A 22,007-nucleotide genomic window follows, 5' to 3' on the forward strand; every position below is an offset into this window, starting at 1 on the left:
AATATGATTACCTTCATTCCAGATAAAAGTGATCTCATCCTTTAAGTTTCAAAATTAGAACTAGAGAAGACTTTTTTTTGGTATTAAGTGTAAGATATTATATAACAATGAATCTGGCCTCATGTAATACATAAAAAACAGTGAATTCCAGAACGCCTCCATTCTTATCATTCAGTAATAAGCCATGTCCCGGCCTTCTCCATCATGAGGGTTGTCTTTGTAGATTGATGTATGTGTAGCGGATACTCACCATGTGGCACTTGCTGGTGTCTCAGGCCCTGGACACGTTTATGGTTTTATGGTGTTTGTGTAAAGACAACAGGACACCAATAAATTCCTCAGCATTCTGTTTTTTTATGGAGTGAAAAAAAATACTCAATTATTGAAAGCTGAGATGAAGGGATGTTTAGTGTCTGAAGAATACTCATTAGTAGCCTGGCCACACAATAATGGATAGATCTTCAGCTCTTTAGATACTTGCTTTATGATTTTTGTTCTCTTTTTTGACTTGTTGACAGTTTTTTATATGGCAAAGTTAAGGATTCTTTTTTCCAAGTTTAGTAATGTTACAATAAGTGTAACATCTCACCCTGCTTGGTGCCTGGCACCCACTACCTGCCCAGCAGTTGGGCCTCTCCTTAGGCCACCATCGGTTCTCCATTACAAGGGTCCTCTGGTCATACAGTCCTGAACAAAAGTTTAAGACCACTTGAAAAATGGCAAAAAATCATATTTTACATTGTTGGATCTTAACAAGGTTCCAAGTAGAGCTTCAACATGCAACAAGAAGAAATGAGAGTGAGACAAAACATTTTTTGAGCATTCAATTTAATGAAAACAACAAATAAACAGAAACAGGCTGTTTTTCAGCTGATCAAAAGTTTAGGACCACATGCCTTTAAAAGGCCAAATCTGTGCAAAGATGTGGATTAATTGTCATTTTCTGTCAGGTAGTCAAACGTTGTGATGGCAAAGGCAAAAAAACTCTCCCTTTTTGAACGTGGTTGGGATGTTGAACTGCGTAAGCAGGGTCTCTCACAGCGCGCCATCGCTGCTGAGGTGGGACGCAGTAAGACAGTCATTTGGAATTTCTTAAGTGATCCTGAGGGAACAAAAAAGTCAAGTGGAAGACCCAAAAAAATTTCATCAGCACTGAGCCAGAGGATCCAATTGACTGTCCGTCAAGACATTGGACGATCCTCGACCCAAATTAAGGCCCTTACTGGTGCTGACTGCAGCCCAATAACCATCAGACGGCATCTGAGACTGAAGGGCTTCAAAAACAAAGAAGTCTTCAAAGACCTCGTCTCCTTGAACGCCACAGAACTGCTCGTTTGTACTTTGCAAGAGAGCACCAAACATGGGACATTCAAAGGTGGAAGAAAGTTTTATTCTCTGATGAGAAAAAATGTAACCTTGATGGTCCTGATGGTTTCCAACGTTACTGGCATGACAAGTAGATCCCACCTGAGATGTTTTCTACGTGCCACAGTGGAGGGGCCGCCATAATGGTCTGGGGTGCTTTTTCCTTCAGTGCAACAATGGAGCTTCAGGAAGTGCAGGGGCGTCAAACGGCCGCTGGCTATGTCCAGATGTTGCAGAGAGCATTCCTCATGACTGAGGGAACTCGTCTGGTTGGTAACAACTGGGTTTTTTGAACAGGACAACGCTACAGTACACAATGCCTGCAGGACAAGGGACTTCTTCCAGGAGAATAACATCACTCTTTTAACCCATCCTGCGTGTTCCCCTGATCTAAATCCAATTGAGAACCTTTGGGGATGGATGGCAAGGGGAGTTTACAAAAATGGACAACAGTTCCAGACAGTAGATGGCCTTCGTGCGGCCGTCTTCACCACTTGGAGAAATGTTCCCACTCACCTCATGGAAACGCTTGCATCAAGCATGCCGAAATGAATTTTTGAAGTGATCAACAATAACGGCGGAACTACTCATTACTGAGTTCATGTTTGGAAGTTGGATTTCTGTTTTGGGGGGGGTTTAGTTTTTTTTTGGAGGTGTGGTCCTAAACTTTTGATCAGCTGAAAAACAGCCTGTTTCAGTTTATTTGTTGTTTTCATTAAATTGAATGCTCAAAAAATGTTTTGTCTCACTCCCATTTCTTCTTGTTGCATGTTGAAGCTCTACTTGGAACCTTGTTAAGATCCAGCCATGCTAAATATGATTTTTTGCCATTTTTCAAGTGGTCTTAGGCCTCTTTCAGGCGGGCGTTGCTGGAAAATGTGCGGGTGCGTTGCGGGAACACGCACGATTTTTCCGCACGAGTGCAAAACACTTGTGTAGATTGTATTATTTTCCCTTATAACCATGTTATAAGGGAAAATAATAATGATCGGGTCTCCATCCCTATCATCTCCTAGCAACCATGCGTGAAAATCGCACCGCATCCGCACTTGCTTGCGTATGCTTGCGATTTTCACGCAACCCCATTCACTTCTATGGGGCCTGCGTTGCGTGAAAAACGCACAATATAGAGCTTGCTGCGATTTTCACGCAACGCACAAGTGATGCGTGAAAATCACCGCTCATGTGAACAGCCCCATAGAAATGAATGGGTCGGTATTCAGTGCGGGTACAATGCATTCAACTCATGCATCGCATCCGCGCGGAATACTCGCCCGTGTGAAAGGGGCCTTAAACTTTTGATAAGGACTGTTCATATGAGATAGCGATTAGCAACTTCTCCCGACTTCACCATAAACCTTCACACTCCTCTTGGCTATTAACTTCTACAAGATTAATATGTTCCACTGTGTTATGCATTTACCAAACTGTCTCTCACATGGTTCTGGCATCTTCTACCCACCTATGAATGAACTCTGACTTTCTTGATCCATTTCAGTCAGGCACATGTCCACAAACTCCCTGTGCAGTAACTGCTTAGCCAAACTGTAACAGCGGCTGCTGTACACCGCTGTTCCCCCGCTTCCCGCCGTGGTCCTGGGCGCCGTGCTCAGCGGTGATCCTTCCATCCACCTCTGCAGTCCTGGGCTCTGTCGCTGTACATGCTGTGGTGCTAAGGATTCCGCTCCAGTTTCCACCCAGCCCTGGCCACAGCATGCTTGCTGCTGGTTTCGTGTTACACTGCCCTAGGGGTGGTGTGCATCACTCCCTGGGCTGCATGGGTTGGGTCATGTGACCATTCTGACCAACCCAGGCTCTCCTGCAGGTACTTAAGTGGCTCAGCCCCCTTTCCAGATGCCTCAGTGTCAAGGTCCTTTTGTTTGCTAAGTTCCTGATACTCTCATGTGCTCCTGACTTAAACTTTGTTCCTGGATTCTGCTACTCGTCTGATCCCTGCATGCTTGCCTTGACTCTCCTGTTGCCGACCCGAATTGCCTGACCTGTTCCCCTGCAGCCTGCCCTGACCTTTTGCCTGTCTGACTACGCCTCTGCCTCATCCTTCCGTCCTGCTCTGTTGCTCCTGGTTACGACCCGCCTGCCTGACTATGCTTGTACTTCTGGTACCTACCCAGGTATCTCTCAGTATGCCTGGACCCGCTGCCTCGTGTGCCTTCCCTCCTCAAGAGGTAGCGACCTGGTGTTCCCCTCGGGAAAGTTTATCCCCACTATCAGGGGTACCCTTAGACAATGCCCTTAGAGGAGGTGGGACACGTGGCACAGTGGGTTTACACTCGCTGGTTTGTGACACAAACTATGTTTCTACTCGTCAACTCCCTACTATGTCTCTTCTTGTCCATTCTGAGAATAGCAACCTGGAGATTCCTAATTGGGTATGCCATAAATGTTCCTACTTCTGGGCTTCGTACTAATGGGTGGGAAAAGGGTCTCATGTCACCCAATGGACAGTGTAAAAGTAGAAAAAGTGGAGAATTAGCAGTTCTTTCCATAGTGGTCTACTTGCGGAAACAGCGTGGTGTGCTTGCTTGATCAAGTTTGTAAATCCCGTAGACGTTGACCAAAGAGTTCTGTGCACATGGACCTCCAGCTCATCACTTTATCTCTTTATTCTTAATTATCATTACTATTATTATTAATTGGGTAATCTCTGTACATTGCATTGTGACCACAAACCAAACTGTTGCATCCCCGGTACATGACAAGCAATAATCTAACTCTAGCATCCAAAGGACTAGCGTAATTTTGAAAAATGTGAGTTTCTGGACTAGGATTCTTCTCCTCTTGTCACCCGATATTCCATCCTCTGATTATGATTGCTGATGGCTTCACAACACAAGGACTCCAGATCTGTACTGTGGTGAGTCTACGACAATAATGATCCATTCATGCAGTGCAGTCACATTTGCAGATTGTTTGCCAATTTTTTTGCAGAAACCACAGCAGAACCACGTTGGCACCATAATACAAGTCTTGGACATTTACCCCACTAATGGATAATGGCACTCTATCGCTGCCAGCTTCCTTCTGTTTGCTTTTATTTAATAAGTCACAAATTTACTTCCCGGTTTCTACTAGATGGTGGTGGTAGTTGCTTTCTGTGTTTTTAACACGGCCCTGAAACAGAAGGTACTTGATGATTATTCTCGGAATAGATTCTGTGTTCTTAGAAGCCATCGGCGTCATTGAGGGTTATCAGAAGGTAACAAGGGCCGCCACGGTTGCATTGGTTTATTGCCTCTATTTTTGGGCATTTGCATGAATTTTAAAAAGGACATCTCAGGTCTGTGCGCTGGTGATGGAGATTTCATGCTAATCATGGTCTGTTGGAGAGAACCTCATACATAGCAGAGCTGCATCTATCCAACATAGTTTTTTCAATATGCAAACAAGGCAGATATTGGGTTCATAGTGTCCTAGGAGCTTATACTTGAGCATTCATGTTGTGCTCTGGGATATTTTGCAGGTCAAGGTATCTCAGATCCAACATTAGGAATCACTATGTCTTGGTTTAAATTTACAGTATGTATAGGATTCAATAGTAATTATTTACTATTGTAATTATTTACTTCATTATTATTTAAGTAATTATTTACTTCATTATTCGCACCATCTGCCATATATGCTCACAGATGTAGGACTCATGTGCACGACTGGATCCATATATGGTCTTTATAGCCTGCCATGGTCTAAATTTTACGTAGGAAGGCACAGAGGATTCTTCTTATAATATTGCATTTTCTTCTAAAATCAATGCCGTACAGCAGAACCCACAGAGGTTACCATGCCGTCATACAGGCTCCGTGCATGTGGCTTTGGCATGTGCATAAGGCCCTTCTGAGAAGACTTTAGTTGTTTAAGTCTACATTGACAAAACTGGATCCACACAATATGGATGCAGACCGTGTGCATCATGCACTTTCTTCGGTCTCCATTGTAAAAATTTATATTTTTGTCTGCAAAATGGACAAGAATAGGACATGTTCAAAAACAGACTGACATACAGGAGGGCTGCCATGGGAGGCAAAAATAGACCTGCAATGCAAACCACTGTGACCCAGGCTGGAGGATGGGTGTATTGTCAGTTACCCTGGCTTCATCAGGGGTCAACCCCTGATGAAGCCAGGTTAATTTGCTGCAAAGATTATATCTGTGCACTGTCCACATTTTTTGAGCCCCTATAGAAATGAATGGGTCCAAGAAATGTGGATCGGACACCAATCGAAAATATGGTTGTGTGAATGTAGCCTAAGGCCTAGTTCACACATCGTTTTTTTTGCGCGTGTACGGGCCGTTTTTTTGTGTTCCGTATACGGAACCATTCATTTAAATGGTTCCGCATTAAAAATGGAATGTGTTCCGTAAGCATTTCATTTCCGTTTTTCCGTTCCGTACAAATATAGAGCTTGTCCTATATTTGGCCGTAAATCACGTTCCGTGGCTCCATTCAAGTCAATCGGTCCGCAAAAAAAACGGAACACATACAGAAATGCATCCGTATGTCTTACGTATCCGTTCCGTTTTTGCTGAACCATCTATTGAAAATGTTATGCCCAGCCCAATTTTTTCTATGTAATTACTGTATACTGTACATGGCATACGGAAAAACGGAAAGGAAACGGAAACACAACGGAACTGAAAAACGGAACAACAGATCCGTGAAAAATGGACCGCAAAAAACTATAAAAGCCATATGATCGTGTGAACTAGGCCTAATGGGACAATTTTTGGGAAATCAAAGGCAGATGCTAAAGTGAAATAATCCATGATGAATATTCCCCTTGTTAAAGAATGCATGGTGAGAGTTGTGGTGTCTGAAAATTATGCATTGTGCTCATTTAGTAACTAGCTTTTTCCCCTACAGTCTCCACCTTATCAGTGTTGATTTAAGATTTGGATGTTCTGCTGTAGAACATGTAAAATTACAAGGCGAAGAAGAAGAAACAGGAATGTTCATGATGGTGACCTGCAGTTACTCACCTTCATGGTCTACATCAGGGGTCAGCAACCTCCTGCACTCCATCTTTTGTGGAACTACTACTCCTGTTCTCTTCTATGGGAGTTCCAAGAACAATTGCTGGGAGTTGTCATTTCACAACAACTAGAATGCTGGAGGTTGATGAACCTGATCTACATTTGTGGGTTTTTTAGCAGTATGTATGTGGTTTTGCTGTGTAGATCAGTGATCTTTAGCCTGTTGTGAAACTATCTCTCACAGCAAGCCTTGATGGCCACAGGCTGTCAGGACATGCTGGGTGTTGTAGTTTCACAACAGATGGAGAACCACAGATCACTGGTGTAGGCAATAAGAGCAAAGGTTTAGTCAAGGTCATGGTGCTCACCCCCTTCTTCCCAGTTGAATCTTGGAGACCCTGCCCGGGAGCCTGTATTGTTTCTGAGCTGGATTAAGACTGTGTTTAGTACTGTCTTCAAAAGAATTTCTACATCAGGTGTCAAAATAAAGATGTGTCAGCGCAGGGCAAGGAAGAAGATTTTAGATGATATCAGGAGAAGCCAAACGGGTTACTGAATTATACTGTAGACCTGTAGCGTTGTTAAAGAGATTGTCTAGTTAATAGAGTAGTCTACCCTCAAGATCCTCATTTATAAGCAGTGCAGCTACAAAATCTCGCAAAGATGTTGTGTCCGTCAGAGAGAGACAAACAGTCAATTGATTTCAATAAAAATTGTGTAATGCCTGACTTCTCCTCTGGTGGCGCCGCAAAGAAATTGAATACTTACTGTTGGGATTTTCCATACATGACAGCTGAAAGGACACTATGTGATCATTGTCTGGAGACCCTTCTCCTCAGGAAGACTACCTCTTTGGCTGGACTGCCATATTTGTTTACTTCTTTGCTAACAAAGATCATTTTGAATGGAATTTGTGACCGAACGTTCAGACGCTGATGTGAATAGAGCCCTAATCCTGCTTGGTTTTGTTTCTCTGCAGCCGTGACCACTGATTTCTGGGAGGACATCCACCATGTTATTGAAGACTGTGAGCTGATTGAAGAGGCAGAACACACTGCTGCAGTTCCTGGATTTATTCTGTATCTGAAAAGTGTTACCAGCCTCATTTTATCAATGCTAAATATCCACATGGAAGGTCCAAATGTTGGTTGGGTTGGTCCTGCCAAGAAGTTGAATCCAGCTGGCCTGGTGGAGAGAATGCTGGGGTCAGAATACCATGAAGTACGTTTGCTGACTCTGGAGTCTCTGTTACGATGGATGAAGCAAAGCCATGGAGATGCCTACTTGTCTGATGAAGTCCAGAAGGTTCTTCTAGAGATGATAATGAAGGAAAAAAATGTAGAATGCCTACGCCAGGTAAATGGCACAGAACCTACAGCCCCAATATCAGATGTTGGTTGTACAGATATACACGGCAAACAACTGAATCTAAAAAAATAATTTTCTTCACATTTTAGTAAGCCCTACAGGGTCTGTATCATGAACACTACCCTTTTTATGTGGAGGCCAGTCCATTAATCAGCTGATTGGTGGGTCTGGTAGAAATGCAGTAGGACACTTGGGCCATCCAAATGCATAGCTGTCCTTAAAATAGTAGGTCCGCCATAGCTAGAGCTGCAAAACTTAGCCAATCGCCTTAATTTTCATCATCTAGACAAGGCATCCTCAAACTGCGGCCCTCCAGCTGTTGCAAAACTGCAACTCCCAGCGCGCCCGAACAGCCTACAGGTATAAGCCTACAGCAGGGCATTGTGGGAGTTTTAGTTTTACAACAGCTGGAGGGCCGCAGTTTGAGGATGCCTGATCTAGACAATCTGCTGATTGTCTTGATTAATGGTTGTCCATTTAATACAAGAAAGGGACAATTCTTCCATAGTGGAAGTTACATTATGATGTCCATGAGCACTAAATAGGCATGAGGACAATCCATTAAAGTGTTGTAACGAGCACAGATGAAAATGTTGCACCTATAAAAACGGCATCCACCTAAAGGGAATCTGTCGCCACACACCTCCAGAGTAATCCAAGTGCAGTCTCAGATGTGTGCAGGCTGATTCAAACGCTGTTTCCCCCATCCCAGTTGATTTTTTGCATTCCTGAGAAATCCTTAATTTTGTGATATGCAAATTAGCTGATTGGTGCAACAAGGGAATCACCGTTGCACTAAAGGCTCTGCTCTGTATCTCAGCCAGCCCCACCTCCCAGTTTTGAGTGACAGGGCCAGGCAGAGAAGATATAATTTAGCCTGGCTCTGTGTTCTCGTGTGTGCTCCAGCTCCTCAGAAATCAGTGCATGCTCAGTACAGCCCTGATGCTTACTAGGGTGGCATTGTACAGACGACTTCTGCACTGACGAGCACCAGTGTTTACTGCACAAAGCACAGGTGCACACACATAAGAACACAGGGCCAGGCAAAAAAGCTGGGGGGGATCTAGCAATAAAGAGCCGGGTATATGGTGCAATAGTGATGCACTTGTTGCACCAAATACAAGAATTTCTCAGGAATGCAAACACCGATCAGGGTGGGGGAAACAGCATTTGAATCAGGAGACCTGCACATATGACACAGAAGCTAAAATGCATGAAGGTTTTTTGATGCTGCTTTAACTGCACCCTACCATGCTGTGTGAATACACCCTAATCAATCCTGTATTTGCCACAAATAAAAACTAATTATAATTGTTAGAAATATAGTTACATGAAGATGATCAATCTTGTTGTTTGATGTCCCTCTCCCTGGGTAGGTGCTGAGCATCCTGTATGAAATGAATGTCGAGAAAATATTTTTAACTGCGAAAAAGCATTTCCAAATGGAGCCAAAGGATTTGTTGAGAAGAATTATCAATCTTGTTTCTGCATCCAGCCACAGGTGGGTGTTAAGGATTTCACTGCACTTCAGTCCTAGGCTTTCCTTAGTGCCTGTGTGAAAGATTCAGTTCACCACCGTAGCTCGAATTCTAAATACCCTTCCAGAATGACTCTTTGGAGCCAAAAGAAAAGTGTATCTTAACAAATCAAGTGAATAACGTTGATTGTCTTGGGACAATAGTGTCTGTCAATGAGTGGGAGATATTAGGCAGCAGAAAACACACGCTCGTGTAGGAATTTGAGAGATTTTTTCAAGGGCCAAATTGTGATAGGCAACTGGGTGAGAGCATCTCTAAAATGGCAGGTGTTGTAGGGTTGTTTCCGGTATACAGTGGTTAGTTCCTACCAAATGTGGCCCAAGAAAGGACAACTGGTGACCAACAACAGAGTAATGGGTGCCCAAGATAAGTGTAGGAAAGAAGAGCTACCGTATCACAGGTTGCTGAAAAAGTTACCTCTGTCTGTGATAGAAAGGTATCACAGCTTACTGTGTACCGGACGGGATTGCCGTACACCAGCGAGACTTCCCAGGCTGACCCCCTATCCACCACCAAAAGTGTCACGTGAACATTGGAACTGGACCATGGGGCAATAGTAAAAAGGTGGTCTAGTCTGATAAATCACATTGCCTGCACATCTCTTTGTTCAGGAATGGTCTAGGAGCATGACAAAGTTCAAGATGTTGACTTGACCTCCAAATTCTCCAGATCTCCATTCATTCGAGCATCTGTGCTGCAAAAACAAGTCCGATCCATGGAGGCCGCACCTCATTACTTGGTGCCAATACCAAAGGACGTTTTTAGAGGTCTTGTGGAGTCCATGCCTCGATGGGTCAGAGCTGTTTTGGCAGCATGACGGGGACCTACACAATATTTTAATGCTATGGCTGATCAGTGTATATACAGAAATAATACAAGTAAGGTAAGATCCAGAACAATTTATAACCTGTAATCCATAAGCTAACAACAAGTGTGTCGTGGTGTACCTACAGAAGTCATAATTATCTTCCATCTTTATACAGTATGCAGGTTCCTTGAACTAGGGTTCTCCATTGATCAAATCCTCTCTCTATTGTTCAGCACAATGGCTCCTTCTCCACTTTTGGCTACTAATATGTTGGTGCCAAGTTGTGTCAGAAACCATAGATGAGTGTTCAGGTTGACTACTTTCGTTTCTGCCATTTAGCTAATTACTATTTAGAAACTCGAGTCACATTTTAACTATATGGCGCTTGCTACACTACCGTCATAGACTAGTGCACCAGTAGAACTTTGAACCACTCTCAGATATTGCAAACTTCAAATAGCTCATGGTGACAACAACTGCAACTTCCAGTATGAACAGAAACCAAAAAACAGTGGCGGACTGGCCATAGACCCTACAGGGAAATTGTCCGGTGGGCCGATGACCAGGGGGGTGCTCGAGCCCTCCTCACAGCTGCTGGTCAGGTACATAACGATATGATGCTGCTCCCAGCATTAACTAATGCTAGGAGCATCAGGTACTTATGCACTTGGCCAGCAGCTGCAGGTGTCCTCCTGAACTCCTGAACTGCATCACTCTCCTCAGTATGGTGATAGGGCGGTGTTTTATGCTGCACTGTGGCACTTGGTTCTGCTGGGGCGGTATTTTGTGCTGCACTACGGTATTGCTGGCCCCACCTACTTCTGTTGTCCCTGCTTACTAGTGGCTTGTGTTGCCCGGCCTTCTGACAATTTGGATTTGCCCTGGGGCATTTTGGCCATAGATCTTACAGGGAAATTTTCTAGTGGGCCGATGCCCAGGGGGCCACCTGAGCCCTCCTCACGGCCGGCCAATGGAAGTTTTTGGGGATGTATTTTGTGCTGCTGGCAGTATTTTTTGATGGCTGTGTTGGGGTGGTATAATATGCCAGAATATGGTATTGCCGACCCTACGTTCCATCAATTTGGACCCAACTACAAAACAGGGACACTTTTAGTATTTTTGCCAGGGCGACTTTAAGTTCCCAGTCCGACCCTGGATTTGCCTACAACATGGGCCCACTTTTAGGTTTTTGTTCCAGGTCCACATTAAGTTCCCAGTCAGCCTCTGCCACAAAAACTTGTGCTGCCATGTCCTCTAATCACGTGCTATGTAGTTGCAAAAGGCAATCATTTGCCATGGAGCTTGCATGCGCTAGCTGTGCACCTGGTGGGGTTGCCGTCTTAGTATATATCTGTTGTGCAATGCACCATGAGAACATCCCGGTTGGCACGTGGTCGGAGCCTGTATTATTCTGGGATATAGTAATAATAAATTTGCCAAACTTTCTCAGTTACACATCAAGTGGTTAAATGATGTGAGCCTGAACCTCCCCAGACGCAGGCGTCTTAGCCTCGGAGGTCTGGTGAGAGGTTGGCAGCGCTGTAGCCCTGGCAAGTCAGATGCCCTCTTTACATTTTCATTCCCTGTTGCTGGGACCTATTGCAATTTAAACAAACCTGCTCTTATCTCCTCACAATTCAATTTATTAGACAACCCTGGTGCAGGGAGAGAAACACCAGACAGGGAGCTGGAGCTGTAAATACTCCTCTGGCAGACATTTAGTGCCTTTCAGCCTCGCTGTTGTTGTGATTAAAATGGCTAATTGCCTTTGAAAATAGAGAATGGAGCTGGACGGCTTTGCTCAGAGGTCTGGCCGTGCAGAAAGGTTTGGAGAGCGTTTTTTTTGTTTTTTTTACTCCTTGAACAGCACAGACTGAGGTCTCCTTCTGTTAGGGTGCTTCCGAAGTTGTGGTGGGCTATTCCAGCCTAGTTTTAGGGTTTTCTTAGGGTTCAGTTACACGGAAATCTTAATCACACATCAGCTGGCACGCCCAAGGGGTTATCCCAGAAATAATATTGATGATCATCAATATAAGATCTGGGGGGGTCTGACTCCTGGCACCCCAGCTGTTAGAAGAGGCCAAACACTCCATGAGCACTGCGGCCTCTTCCTAGTCCATGTAGCGTCACTGTACATCGGTCACGTGGCCTAATTGCAGCTAAGCCCCATTGAAGTGAATTGGGCTGAGCTGCAATTCCAAACACAGCCGCCATACTATGTACGAATCTGGGCTGCCGGGAGCCCCCCGCGCTCACTGGAGCTCTGCTCTCTGAAACAGCTGATTGGCGGGGGTCCAAGCCCTTAGGATAGGTCATCATTATTATTTCCTGGATAACCCCTTTAAGGCTCCTTTATACAGGCTGACTGTGCAGGCAATTATCTGGAATGAACGATTAGTTCCCAATAATTGCCTAATCGTGGGCGGAGGTGAGAGCCGCATTTACATGCAGCAAGCACCTCTGCTGTATGGGGGCGAGCAATCACTATCGCGACCACTTCAGAATCATTGTTTCTGAACAGCGGATTGCTCTTTACACAGGACGATCTGCTGCCCAGAAACAGTCAGCTTGGTGTCCACATCAACAACACTTTCACCCGATGAACAAGCGTTCGCTCGCTCACTGAGCGATCAGCGGCACCTTTACACAGCGCAGTTATTGGGAAGGAGTGTTCCTCTATCAGCGCATGCGTAGGATGCCCTGCATCTGCATGCCCCCTCCAGCTATGCACAGAGAAGAATTAGGAATGCAGCTCTGAATGTTTTATATAGATTCATTCTATATATTTACATATATAAACTGTAATCTGGTGCACATCCTCTAATCCTCTGCAGTATGCTCTTTCCCCTTGTGCTATGTGATCCACGCGGAGCATGCGCATGACACTGTGTATAGACTGTCCATGAGTCCTCTTTACTGCTGCTGGAGTAAGCACCTCCTGTCCTGGCAGCCATCTGTCAGACGGACTGTACCGGTGGGCAGCCACTCTTCTGTTTTTTGCATCTTCCTCTTTCAAGCTTGACAATGACTTTTTGAAGACATTTCAATGATAGAAAAAATGTGAATTGTCTGTTAGTCATTGGTAGACTATTAACATAAGGGAGCAGCCGGTCATGGACATATATATTGCTTGACATATGTGTACTGCCGAATCCTGAAAATACAGGGAAAGGGGCAATAAAAATGTCACTTATCCCAGATTAAAGGGAGTCTGTCACCAGGAAATTCCCTGTTACACCAGACACACTGCCTTGCAGGGCTCTCAGCTGAATGTAGTGATACCTTTCACTTAGTCATCTGTTTCATTCTGGGGAAAAAGTACTTTTAATCCATATGCAAATTAGCAGTTAAGTGCACCGAGCGTGGGCCCTGAGCCACTCTTTGCACCCTTGCTTCCTCTGAATGCCCCTCCTTTTCCATCTCAGGCTCCTGCATAGTCATCTTGCTTAGCCCTGTCAATCAAGGAGAAGGAGGGGTTGGCAAAGGAAGCAGGAGAAGCAAGGGTGCACAGAGTAACTTAGGGGAGGGACTGTGACAACCCTGTGCATGACACAAAATGATGCTAATGGTAATTGTCAATTTTTTTGGACTGTCCACCATTGCAGAAGGAGAAAGGGACTGAGATGACGCATGACCTGCATAGCTAGTATTTTGGTTCAGAAACTCACTAACCCGCTACTTCTTGATGTTGAGCGAAACACTTCTTAGGCCCCTTTCACACAAGCGAGTTTTCCGCGCGGGTGCAATGCGTGACGTGAACGCATTGCACCCGCACTGAATCCGGACCCATTCATTTCAATGGGGCTGAGCACACGAGCGGTGATTTTCACGCATCTCTTGTGCGTTGCGTGAAAATGGCAGCATGTTCTATATTCAGCGTTTTTCACGCAACGCAGGCCCCATAGAAGTGAATGGGGCTGCGTGAAAATCGCAAGCATCTGCAAGCAAGTGCGGATGCGGTCCGATTTTTAAGTTGCAAGGAGACGATCGGGATGGGGACCCGATCATTATTATTTTCCCTCATAACATGGTTATAAGGAAAAATAATAGCATTCTTAATACAGAATGCATAGTACAATAGGGCTGGAGGGGTTAAAAATAAATAAAAAATAATCTTACTCACCTTAATCCACTTGATCGCGCAGCCCGGCTTCTCTTCTGTCTTCTCCTTTGCTGTGCACAGGAAAAGGACCTTTGATGACATCACTGCGCTCATCACATGGTCCGTCACATGATCCGTCACCATGGTAAAAAAGATCATGTGATGGACCATGTGATGAGCACAGTGACGTCATCAAAGGTCCTATTCCTGTGCACCGCAAAGAAGAAGACAGAAGAGAAGCCGGGCTGCGCGAACAAGTGGATTAAGGTGAGTTATATTATTATTATTTATTTATTTTTTTAACCCCTCCAGCCCTATTGTACTATGCATTCTGTATTAATAATGCTATTATTTTCCCTTATAGCCATGTTATAAGGAAAAATAATACAATCTACACAACACCTAAGTTCGGGTCTGGGTACCAAACATGCTGATTTTTCTCACGCGCGTGCAAAACGCATTACAATGTTTTGCACCCGCGCGGAAAAAAACTAAAACATGGAACGCAATTGTAGTGAAAACTGACTTGTTTTAGTGTCAAAATCGCACCATTTTCCCTGAACGCATCCGGCCCCAATCCGCAATGCCCGTGTGAAAGGGGCCTTAGGATGGCCATAGACATGACTATCCATCAGACCTGATTCCCTCAGTAGCATGCACACTATGGAAGAGGGAGTGATAAGTGGCTGGCCTGTACTTGATGTCACTTATCTTGGAGGCAACATGTAGGAAATTTCCATCCCGTTAGACCCTTTATTCTTCTGATAGTAGGCCTTGGCGCAGTCGACATCAGCCTAGGCTAGTTTCACATCTGTGGCTGTGTTCTCCGTCAGGCTTTTCCAGGAATTGGCCAGACACAAACCGTTGGGTGCAGCAGTTTTTTACCAGGTAGCGGCCAGATCTCTGCCTGACCCCGATATAGTCAATCGGGTCCTGCGGGCAAGTTGCCGTTTCTGGCAATGCCAGACCTGGAGAACTCCGGCAGGTTCTTCTAGAGAGCTCTGCCGCAAATGTGAAACTAGCCTAAGTCACCATAATCCAGGCTTCGAAGGTCTGGATTTGTGGCCAAACGAAGCAGCACAAAGACATTATTTTTCCCTGTTTGACAGTTTTTTACTCATTTAGAGAACGCGCTTTTACACGTCACACAGCAAAGGCTGCAGGTCCCAGGATTTCTTGTCCGGTCCTGCAATGCCGTCCTGTTGAAATCTAAAGCCGCAGGTCCACATTACAATGTTTCTTCTTCGTGTTTGCTGACCTCACTGGAATCTTTTCCACATATTTGATTTACTTCTGTAGAAGTCCAAACAGGACACATGTGAAGCAGACTACAGCTGCCATGTTCAATGGTGTGTTACTGCAGGGAACATTGCTTGGGTCAGATGACGGCTGCTCATTGACTATGACACTGTTCTTTACTTTGGCCTCTTTCCTTCCATCCTGTTGTCGAACGGGATCTTTACCTAATCGTCTTGTGCATACTAGGGGTCAAGGACAGATGCCATATTTTATATTAATGAAGGCCTCATGACTTCTGAGTGTCCAGACACAAGAAAACAAATGTTGTGTTCTCTGCATGTGTATTCAGGTGCTGCACATACATTGCGGATTACGTTCGGGTAGAGTTTCACACCGGCTGCAGTTAACAATGAATGTGTTCAGTAAGCGAGGATGTTCCTTCAGTATTTACCGCCAGCCACGGCTAAACATATGTTTTCAGACATACAGCCACGGGAACATTTGCATTTTTTCCCTCTAAATATACTGTAGAGTTTTCTTCTCCCTTTTTTTTATATTTTCCAGTGTGGAAATCCAGAGCTCAGCCTTAAAGCTCTCGTCTAAGTTGGTCATCAGTCTTGCAAGTAAGATCCAGGAGGTAAGGCGGTGACTAAGCATTGCGGTGTGACAGCGTGCGCTTATTTTCCTCTCCCAGTTATATGAATGAAATATTATAAGGGATATGTTGCCACAAAACACAAGGAGGGATAGTTATATTCTGAAGTGGGAAAAAATTAAAGATAAGCAATTATTAGCAGTTTTATAAAAGTGAAAGTGGTGCAAGACCCTCCTAGATCCTGTGAAGACAGGCCACGAGTAGTATGGAAGATGCCCCCAGTGCCTCAGCACAATAATGTTAGCAAGCATGGGTTCCCACTCATATATTAAGTTGGGAAGCTATGAAGTCTTCCCGGGGTGTGTTGGTCATCTCTACTCTTCTACATCATACCTCTATATCACATGAATACATAGTACCGCTATACTGCACATAATACTACTATACGATAAATACATAACACACACATGCACATTACACACACATACATTCACATGGCACACATAAATAATATATGTAGTTAAGGCTGATGAGTCAGCCTGTATTTGTGGGAGGGGCGGAGGCACTTCATAAACGAGGCACGGCCTCACCCACGGGTGTGAGTTCTCAGGTGCCCCACCCTCCCCACCTTCTCTTTCTATTTCCACAGGGTATGCCCCCTTATAGGCCTACTCACGGTAATGGGAAAGGGCACATCATCAGCCATTCAGTCAGGTCATCTAAGACATGTCCAGTTAGGTTAGGTTAGTCTTAGTGTTATCTCCTTAGGGTTTCCAGGCATCCCCTTGGCCGTAGCCTTGACCACAAATATATATATATATATATATATATATATATATATATATATATATATAGTCCAAAAAATAGAGCAGCACTCCAGGACAATGTGCAAAATAGTGGTTTATTCACCCATTGGTGACGCAACGTTTCAGCTCCAACATGAAGCCTTTCTCAAGCTTCATGTTGGAGCCGAAACGTTGCGTCACCAATGGGTGAATAAACCACTATTTTCCACATTATCCTAGAGTGCTGCTCTATTTTTTGGACTGGATTTTTGGGTAAGCTTGCCCTTTTGAGCTTGCACCCGCAGTATTGTTTATAGGTTGGTGCTGCCTTACTTTTTCTATTGTATGTATGTATGTATATATATATATATATATATATATATATATATATATATATATATATTGTGGGGACTCGCTCTGGTAGACAGGATTAGCGGACGCAGGATAGAGGCAACAACAAGTTCTTTGGATTAAACAGTTCAGGGTTTTATTCACACTTTAGGCAAGTGACAAAACAAACAGTCATATTTAAACAAAAAGTCTCCTTGCGGTCTTGGTGGTAATTCACACCATGCGGCAATTCTGCCTCAAAGAGTCCTTGACCATTGCAGCACCAACCTGTTTTCACGCCAAACAGGTAACAAGCCTTCATCCAGACACAAGGCTCCCAGATCCCAACACAGAGACCCGGCTTCTGAGCCCAGCTGCCTATTAAAAGGACAGCCAGGTGCTGCCAAAACCCGGACCGGCCTTTAAAATCCGGTCCAGTATTTGACCTCACCTGGCTGTAAATCAGCCCAGCAGCACATGCTGGGAGGAAAATACCTGTTTTCCAGACCAAACCTCTCACTGTGTCACAAAACCCCCTTCCCCCCCTTTGTTTAACCCTGAGGGGGTGAACACACGCCAGACAGTGTACCCGGGACAGGGCATCCGCATTTCCCTGTAACCGGCCTGCCCTGTGTTCCACTGAAAACTTAGTTTTGTAGGGAGAGAAACCATCTGGTGACCCGGGCATTTCTGTCTTTGGTCTGGCTCATCCTCTTGAGAGGGGAGTAGTCGGTCACCAGTTGGAATTTTCTCTCCAATAAATAATAGCGGAGAGATTCTAGTGCCACTTGATAGCCAGGCACTCTCTCCACTATACTATACCGGGTCTCGGCTGAGGAAGACAACGGGATGCTCCTCCCCGCTGACTTCCTGAGACAGTACACCATCGAGGCCTACTTCGGAGGCATCGGTCTGTACTATAAACTCCCTTTTGAAGTCGGGCATCACCAAAACCGGGGACCCGCACAGGGCCGACTTCAAAGTGGGGAAAGCCTCTTCCGTCCGATCATCCCAGCGAACCATCATTGACTTGTGTCCCTTCAAGAGTCCTGTCAAGGGCATGGCTAGAGGCAAAGTGGGTAAAAAACCTCATGTAATAGCCCACCACTCCCAGAAATGACTTTATTTGCCTAGTGGTGACAGGTCGGGGCCAATTCCGTATACCCTCTATTTTGTTCCCTTGGGATTTGATGACTCCGCGCCCAATGACATACCCCAGGTACTTAATTTCTTCTAACCCTATCGCACATTTTTTTGGGTTAGCGGTTAGGCCAGCTTTCCGATGGGAGTCTTCTACAACCTTCACTTTGGGTAGGTGACTTTCCCAGTCGGTACTGTGGATGACAATATCGTCCAAGTAAGCCGAAGCGTACCGACGATGTGGATGAAGCACAATGTCCATTAGTTGCTGAAAAGTGGCGGGGGCGCCATGCAGACTAAAGTGTAAGACCTTATATTGATACAGCCCCTCAGGCGTGATGAAGGCAGTTTTCTCTTTGGCAGCCTCCGTTAAGGGCACATGCCAGTACCCTTTCGTGAGGTCCAAAACAGAAAAATACCGGGCTTGTCCTAACCTCTCGATGAGCTCATCCACCCAGGGCATGGGATACGCATCGAATTTGGAAACCTCGTTAAGTTTTCGAAAGTAGTTACAAAACCGCAATGTCCCATCCGGCTTGGGTATCAATACTATAGGACTGGCCCACTCACTTTTTGACTCCTCAATGATGTCTAGCTGCAACATTAGCTGCACCTCCTCCGATATGGCTTGTCGCCGAGCCTCGGGCACCCGGTATGGTTTTGCCTGAGGCTCAGTGACAATGTCATGTTGGATTATGGAAGTGCGTCCAGGGAATCCGAGAACATATCCGTGTTCTGACTAACGAACTCCCTGGCCTCCTGAGTCTGTTTAGAAGAGAGGCTGTCAGCAATTTTTGTTGTGGCAGCCGCCTCTCTTGCATCAGACAGAGGGGGCGGTACCTCTTTCCTAGAAAACCCAGCCGCGGGCTGTCTTCTGTGCAGGTTTCTCTATCTTTCCACGGTTTGAGTAAATTCACATGGTAAACCTTGTAGTTTACATCTCCAATTTTCTCGAGTACCTTGTAGGGCCCCTGCCACCTAGCCAGGAACTTACTGTCCACGGTCGGCACCAGAACCAAAACCCTATCACCCGGGTTAAAGATCCGGATCCGAGCCTGCCGATTATAGACCCAACTCTGAGCTCGCTGAGCTGCCGCCATATGCTCCCTAACAAGAGGCAACATTGTCTCTATCCGATCTTGCATCTGGGTAACGTACTCAATGACACTTTGTGGAGTGGGTTGTTGTTCCCACGCCTCTTTGGCCACGTCCAAGAGACCGCGAGGGTGTCTGCCATATAGCAGTTTGAAGGGCGAGAACCCAGTAGAGGCCTGGGGTACCTCTCGCACTGCGAACATGAGATAGGGCAGAAGGAGGTCCCGGTCCTCCCCATCTTTAGACACTACCTTTTTCAACATATTTTTTAATGTTTGGTTAAACCATTCTACCAGACCGTCCATTTGCGGATGGTAAACAGACGTCCGTAGTTGTTTTATGTGCAGCAACTTACAGAGTTCCCTCATCACCTTGAACATAAAAAAAACCTTGGTCGGTCAGAACCTCTTTAGGTAGTCCCACTTGAGAAAACATCTACATTAACTCCTTAGCTATGAGTTTGGCCAAGGTATGTTGCAGTGGCACCACCTCCAGGTACCGAGTGGCGTAGTCTAGAATGACTAATATGTGTTGATGCCCTCTGGTGGACTACGGTACTGGGCCTATGAGGTCCATAGCTATTCGGTCAAACGGTACTTCGATAATCGGGAGAGGTACTAGTCGACTACGGAAATGTGGCTGGGGGGTAGTTATCTGGCAGGTCGGGCAAGACTTACAAAACTCTTCCACTTCTTTGAATATGCTGGGCCAGTAAAACCACTGTAGAATACGATCCTGAGTTTTCTGCAGCCCCGAGAACCTGTTTGTGGGCTAGATCTAACACAAGCTTGCGATAAGCCTTGGGGACCACCAACTGTTCAATAGACTCACCCCGTAGTTGGTTTACCCGATACAACATATCTTGATGAACCACAAAACGGGGAAACACTGACTCTGTCCCAGGTTGTTGTGGTTCACCATCTACTATTAACACATTTTCCCAGGCGCGGGATAAGGTTGGGTCCCCGGAGACATTGAGGTCTGCCAATTCAGGACCCGGCGGCAAGTCCTCCACGTCACCCACCATCACACTTAGCGGGGTTGTCTCCCCCTCTTCCACCGAAGTGCCGGTCACCCCTACCGCTGGCCCTTCGGTCTCAGGTTCCCAGGGTTCTGGTCTCCCCCCTGAGCCGGGCCACTCTGCTAGGGTTACCCCTGTCTCATGGGTATCAGTCACTCTCATAGCAGGCCACAGTGCCGGGAACTCTCTTCCTATTATGAGTTCATAATGAAGATTTGTGGCGACAGCCACCTCGTGGGTCCATCTACCGTCTCCCACTTCCACCTGGCACAATTGATCTAGAGACTCTGGGGTACCTGTTGCACACAGCTTCCTGGCATATAGCGACTGACGATAGTCATAGTTAGTGTCCGTGGGCGCAACCCGATGGGGACAGTCAGCCCTTACATGGCCAGGCTCCTGACACCACCAGCAGACTATCGGAGCCAGGTCCGCCGTGGGTACATCCCAGGCGAGTTTTATCGGCTCAAACCTCCGGGCCTGGGGTGGAGATTTCCGGGGTTTGCCGACCCCCCTCCCGACAGAACCCTCCTTTAGATTCCTGCTAGCTTCATATCGTTCCACCAAGTCCACCATCTCAAAGGACATTGCCAGGAGACACCTGACCGATCCAGTGCTGGAGATGGTATGGCAAAGCCCTCCAGAACATATCAGCTAATAGTCTATCCAGCATAGCCGGGGGACTCGGCACATCAGGCTGTAGCCACTTTTGCAAGAGGTGGAGTAAGTCATAATACTGGGTCCTCGCAGGCTCAGTCATCTTAAACCCCCACTGATGTACCCGATGGGCCCGGACCAACACATTCACCCCCAGTCTTGCCAAAATCTCACCCTTTACTTTTTGGTAGTCAGCCGCTTGATCGTCCGGCAAGTCGAAATACACCCACTGGGAATCGGATGCCAGGAATGTAGTGACGACGTCAGCCCACTGGTCACGGGGTAGCTTTTCCCTGATGGCCACTTTCTCGTACATCGCCAGGTAGGTTTCGATGTAGCCTGCGGGGGTCATCTTAGGAGTCGCGGCACGGACTGCTTTCCAGGCATCGTGGACGCTCAGGGTCGCTCCTGCTGTCTGCAAAGCCATTACGTGTTGCAGCAGCAACTGGTTAGTCTCCTGCTGCTGCATGTTTATATCTCGCTGCTGCAGATTAGCCTCCATGAGGGCCTTCGCAACAGCCTCCATTTTGTCGTGGGGCACTGGTTGTAATACAGCTGGTTTAATGTATGACATACAACCATGCCTGAAAAATGCAGAAACTAAAAATATCGGCGTTCACGCCAGCCTCACTGCTCTTGCCCGCATCCTCCACCAATTGTGGGGACTCGCTCTAGTAGACAGTATTAGCGGACGCAGTATAGAGGCAACAACAAGTTCTTTGGATCAAACAGTTCAGTGTTTTATTCACACTTTAGGGCTCATGTACATGACCGTATGCCCTCTGAGATATACGGTCCGTGAGCGGGCCATATGTCCCGGAGCGGCATACATCGTGTGCACGGGAGCGCACAGCATCATAGGTTACTAAGATGCTGTGCGCATCGGGCCGCCCGCTGGGCTATTGTCTCGCACTCATAATATCATATCATAAAGTAGGCGGCACAGGCACGTGACGTCAGTGAGTTCCGCCCGCC

The 22,007-nt window shown here is 45.9% G+C and overlaps 1 protein-coding gene across 1 annotated transcript in view; it reads left to right on the forward strand.

Annotated features, from left to right (window-relative positions):
- The window catches only part of THADA (THADA armadillo repeat containing), a 591,430-nt gene that overhangs the window by 436,616 nt on the left and 132,807 nt on the right, over positions 1-22,007 (forward strand). Inside the window, 3 exon segments of the mRNA XM_040430339.1 lie at positions 7,334-7,710; positions 9,099-9,223; positions 15,974-16,046. Of these exon segments, the coding sequence (XP_040286273.1) occupies positions 7,334-7,710; positions 9,099-9,223; positions 15,974-16,046 (575 nt within the window).

The sequence above is a fragment of the Bufo bufo genome, chromosome 4, assembly GCF_905171765.1.
Source record: "Bufo bufo chromosome 4, aBufBuf1.1, whole genome shotgun sequence".
Lineage (NCBI taxonomy): Eukaryota > Metazoa > Chordata > Amphibia > Anura > Bufonidae > Bufo > Bufo bufo.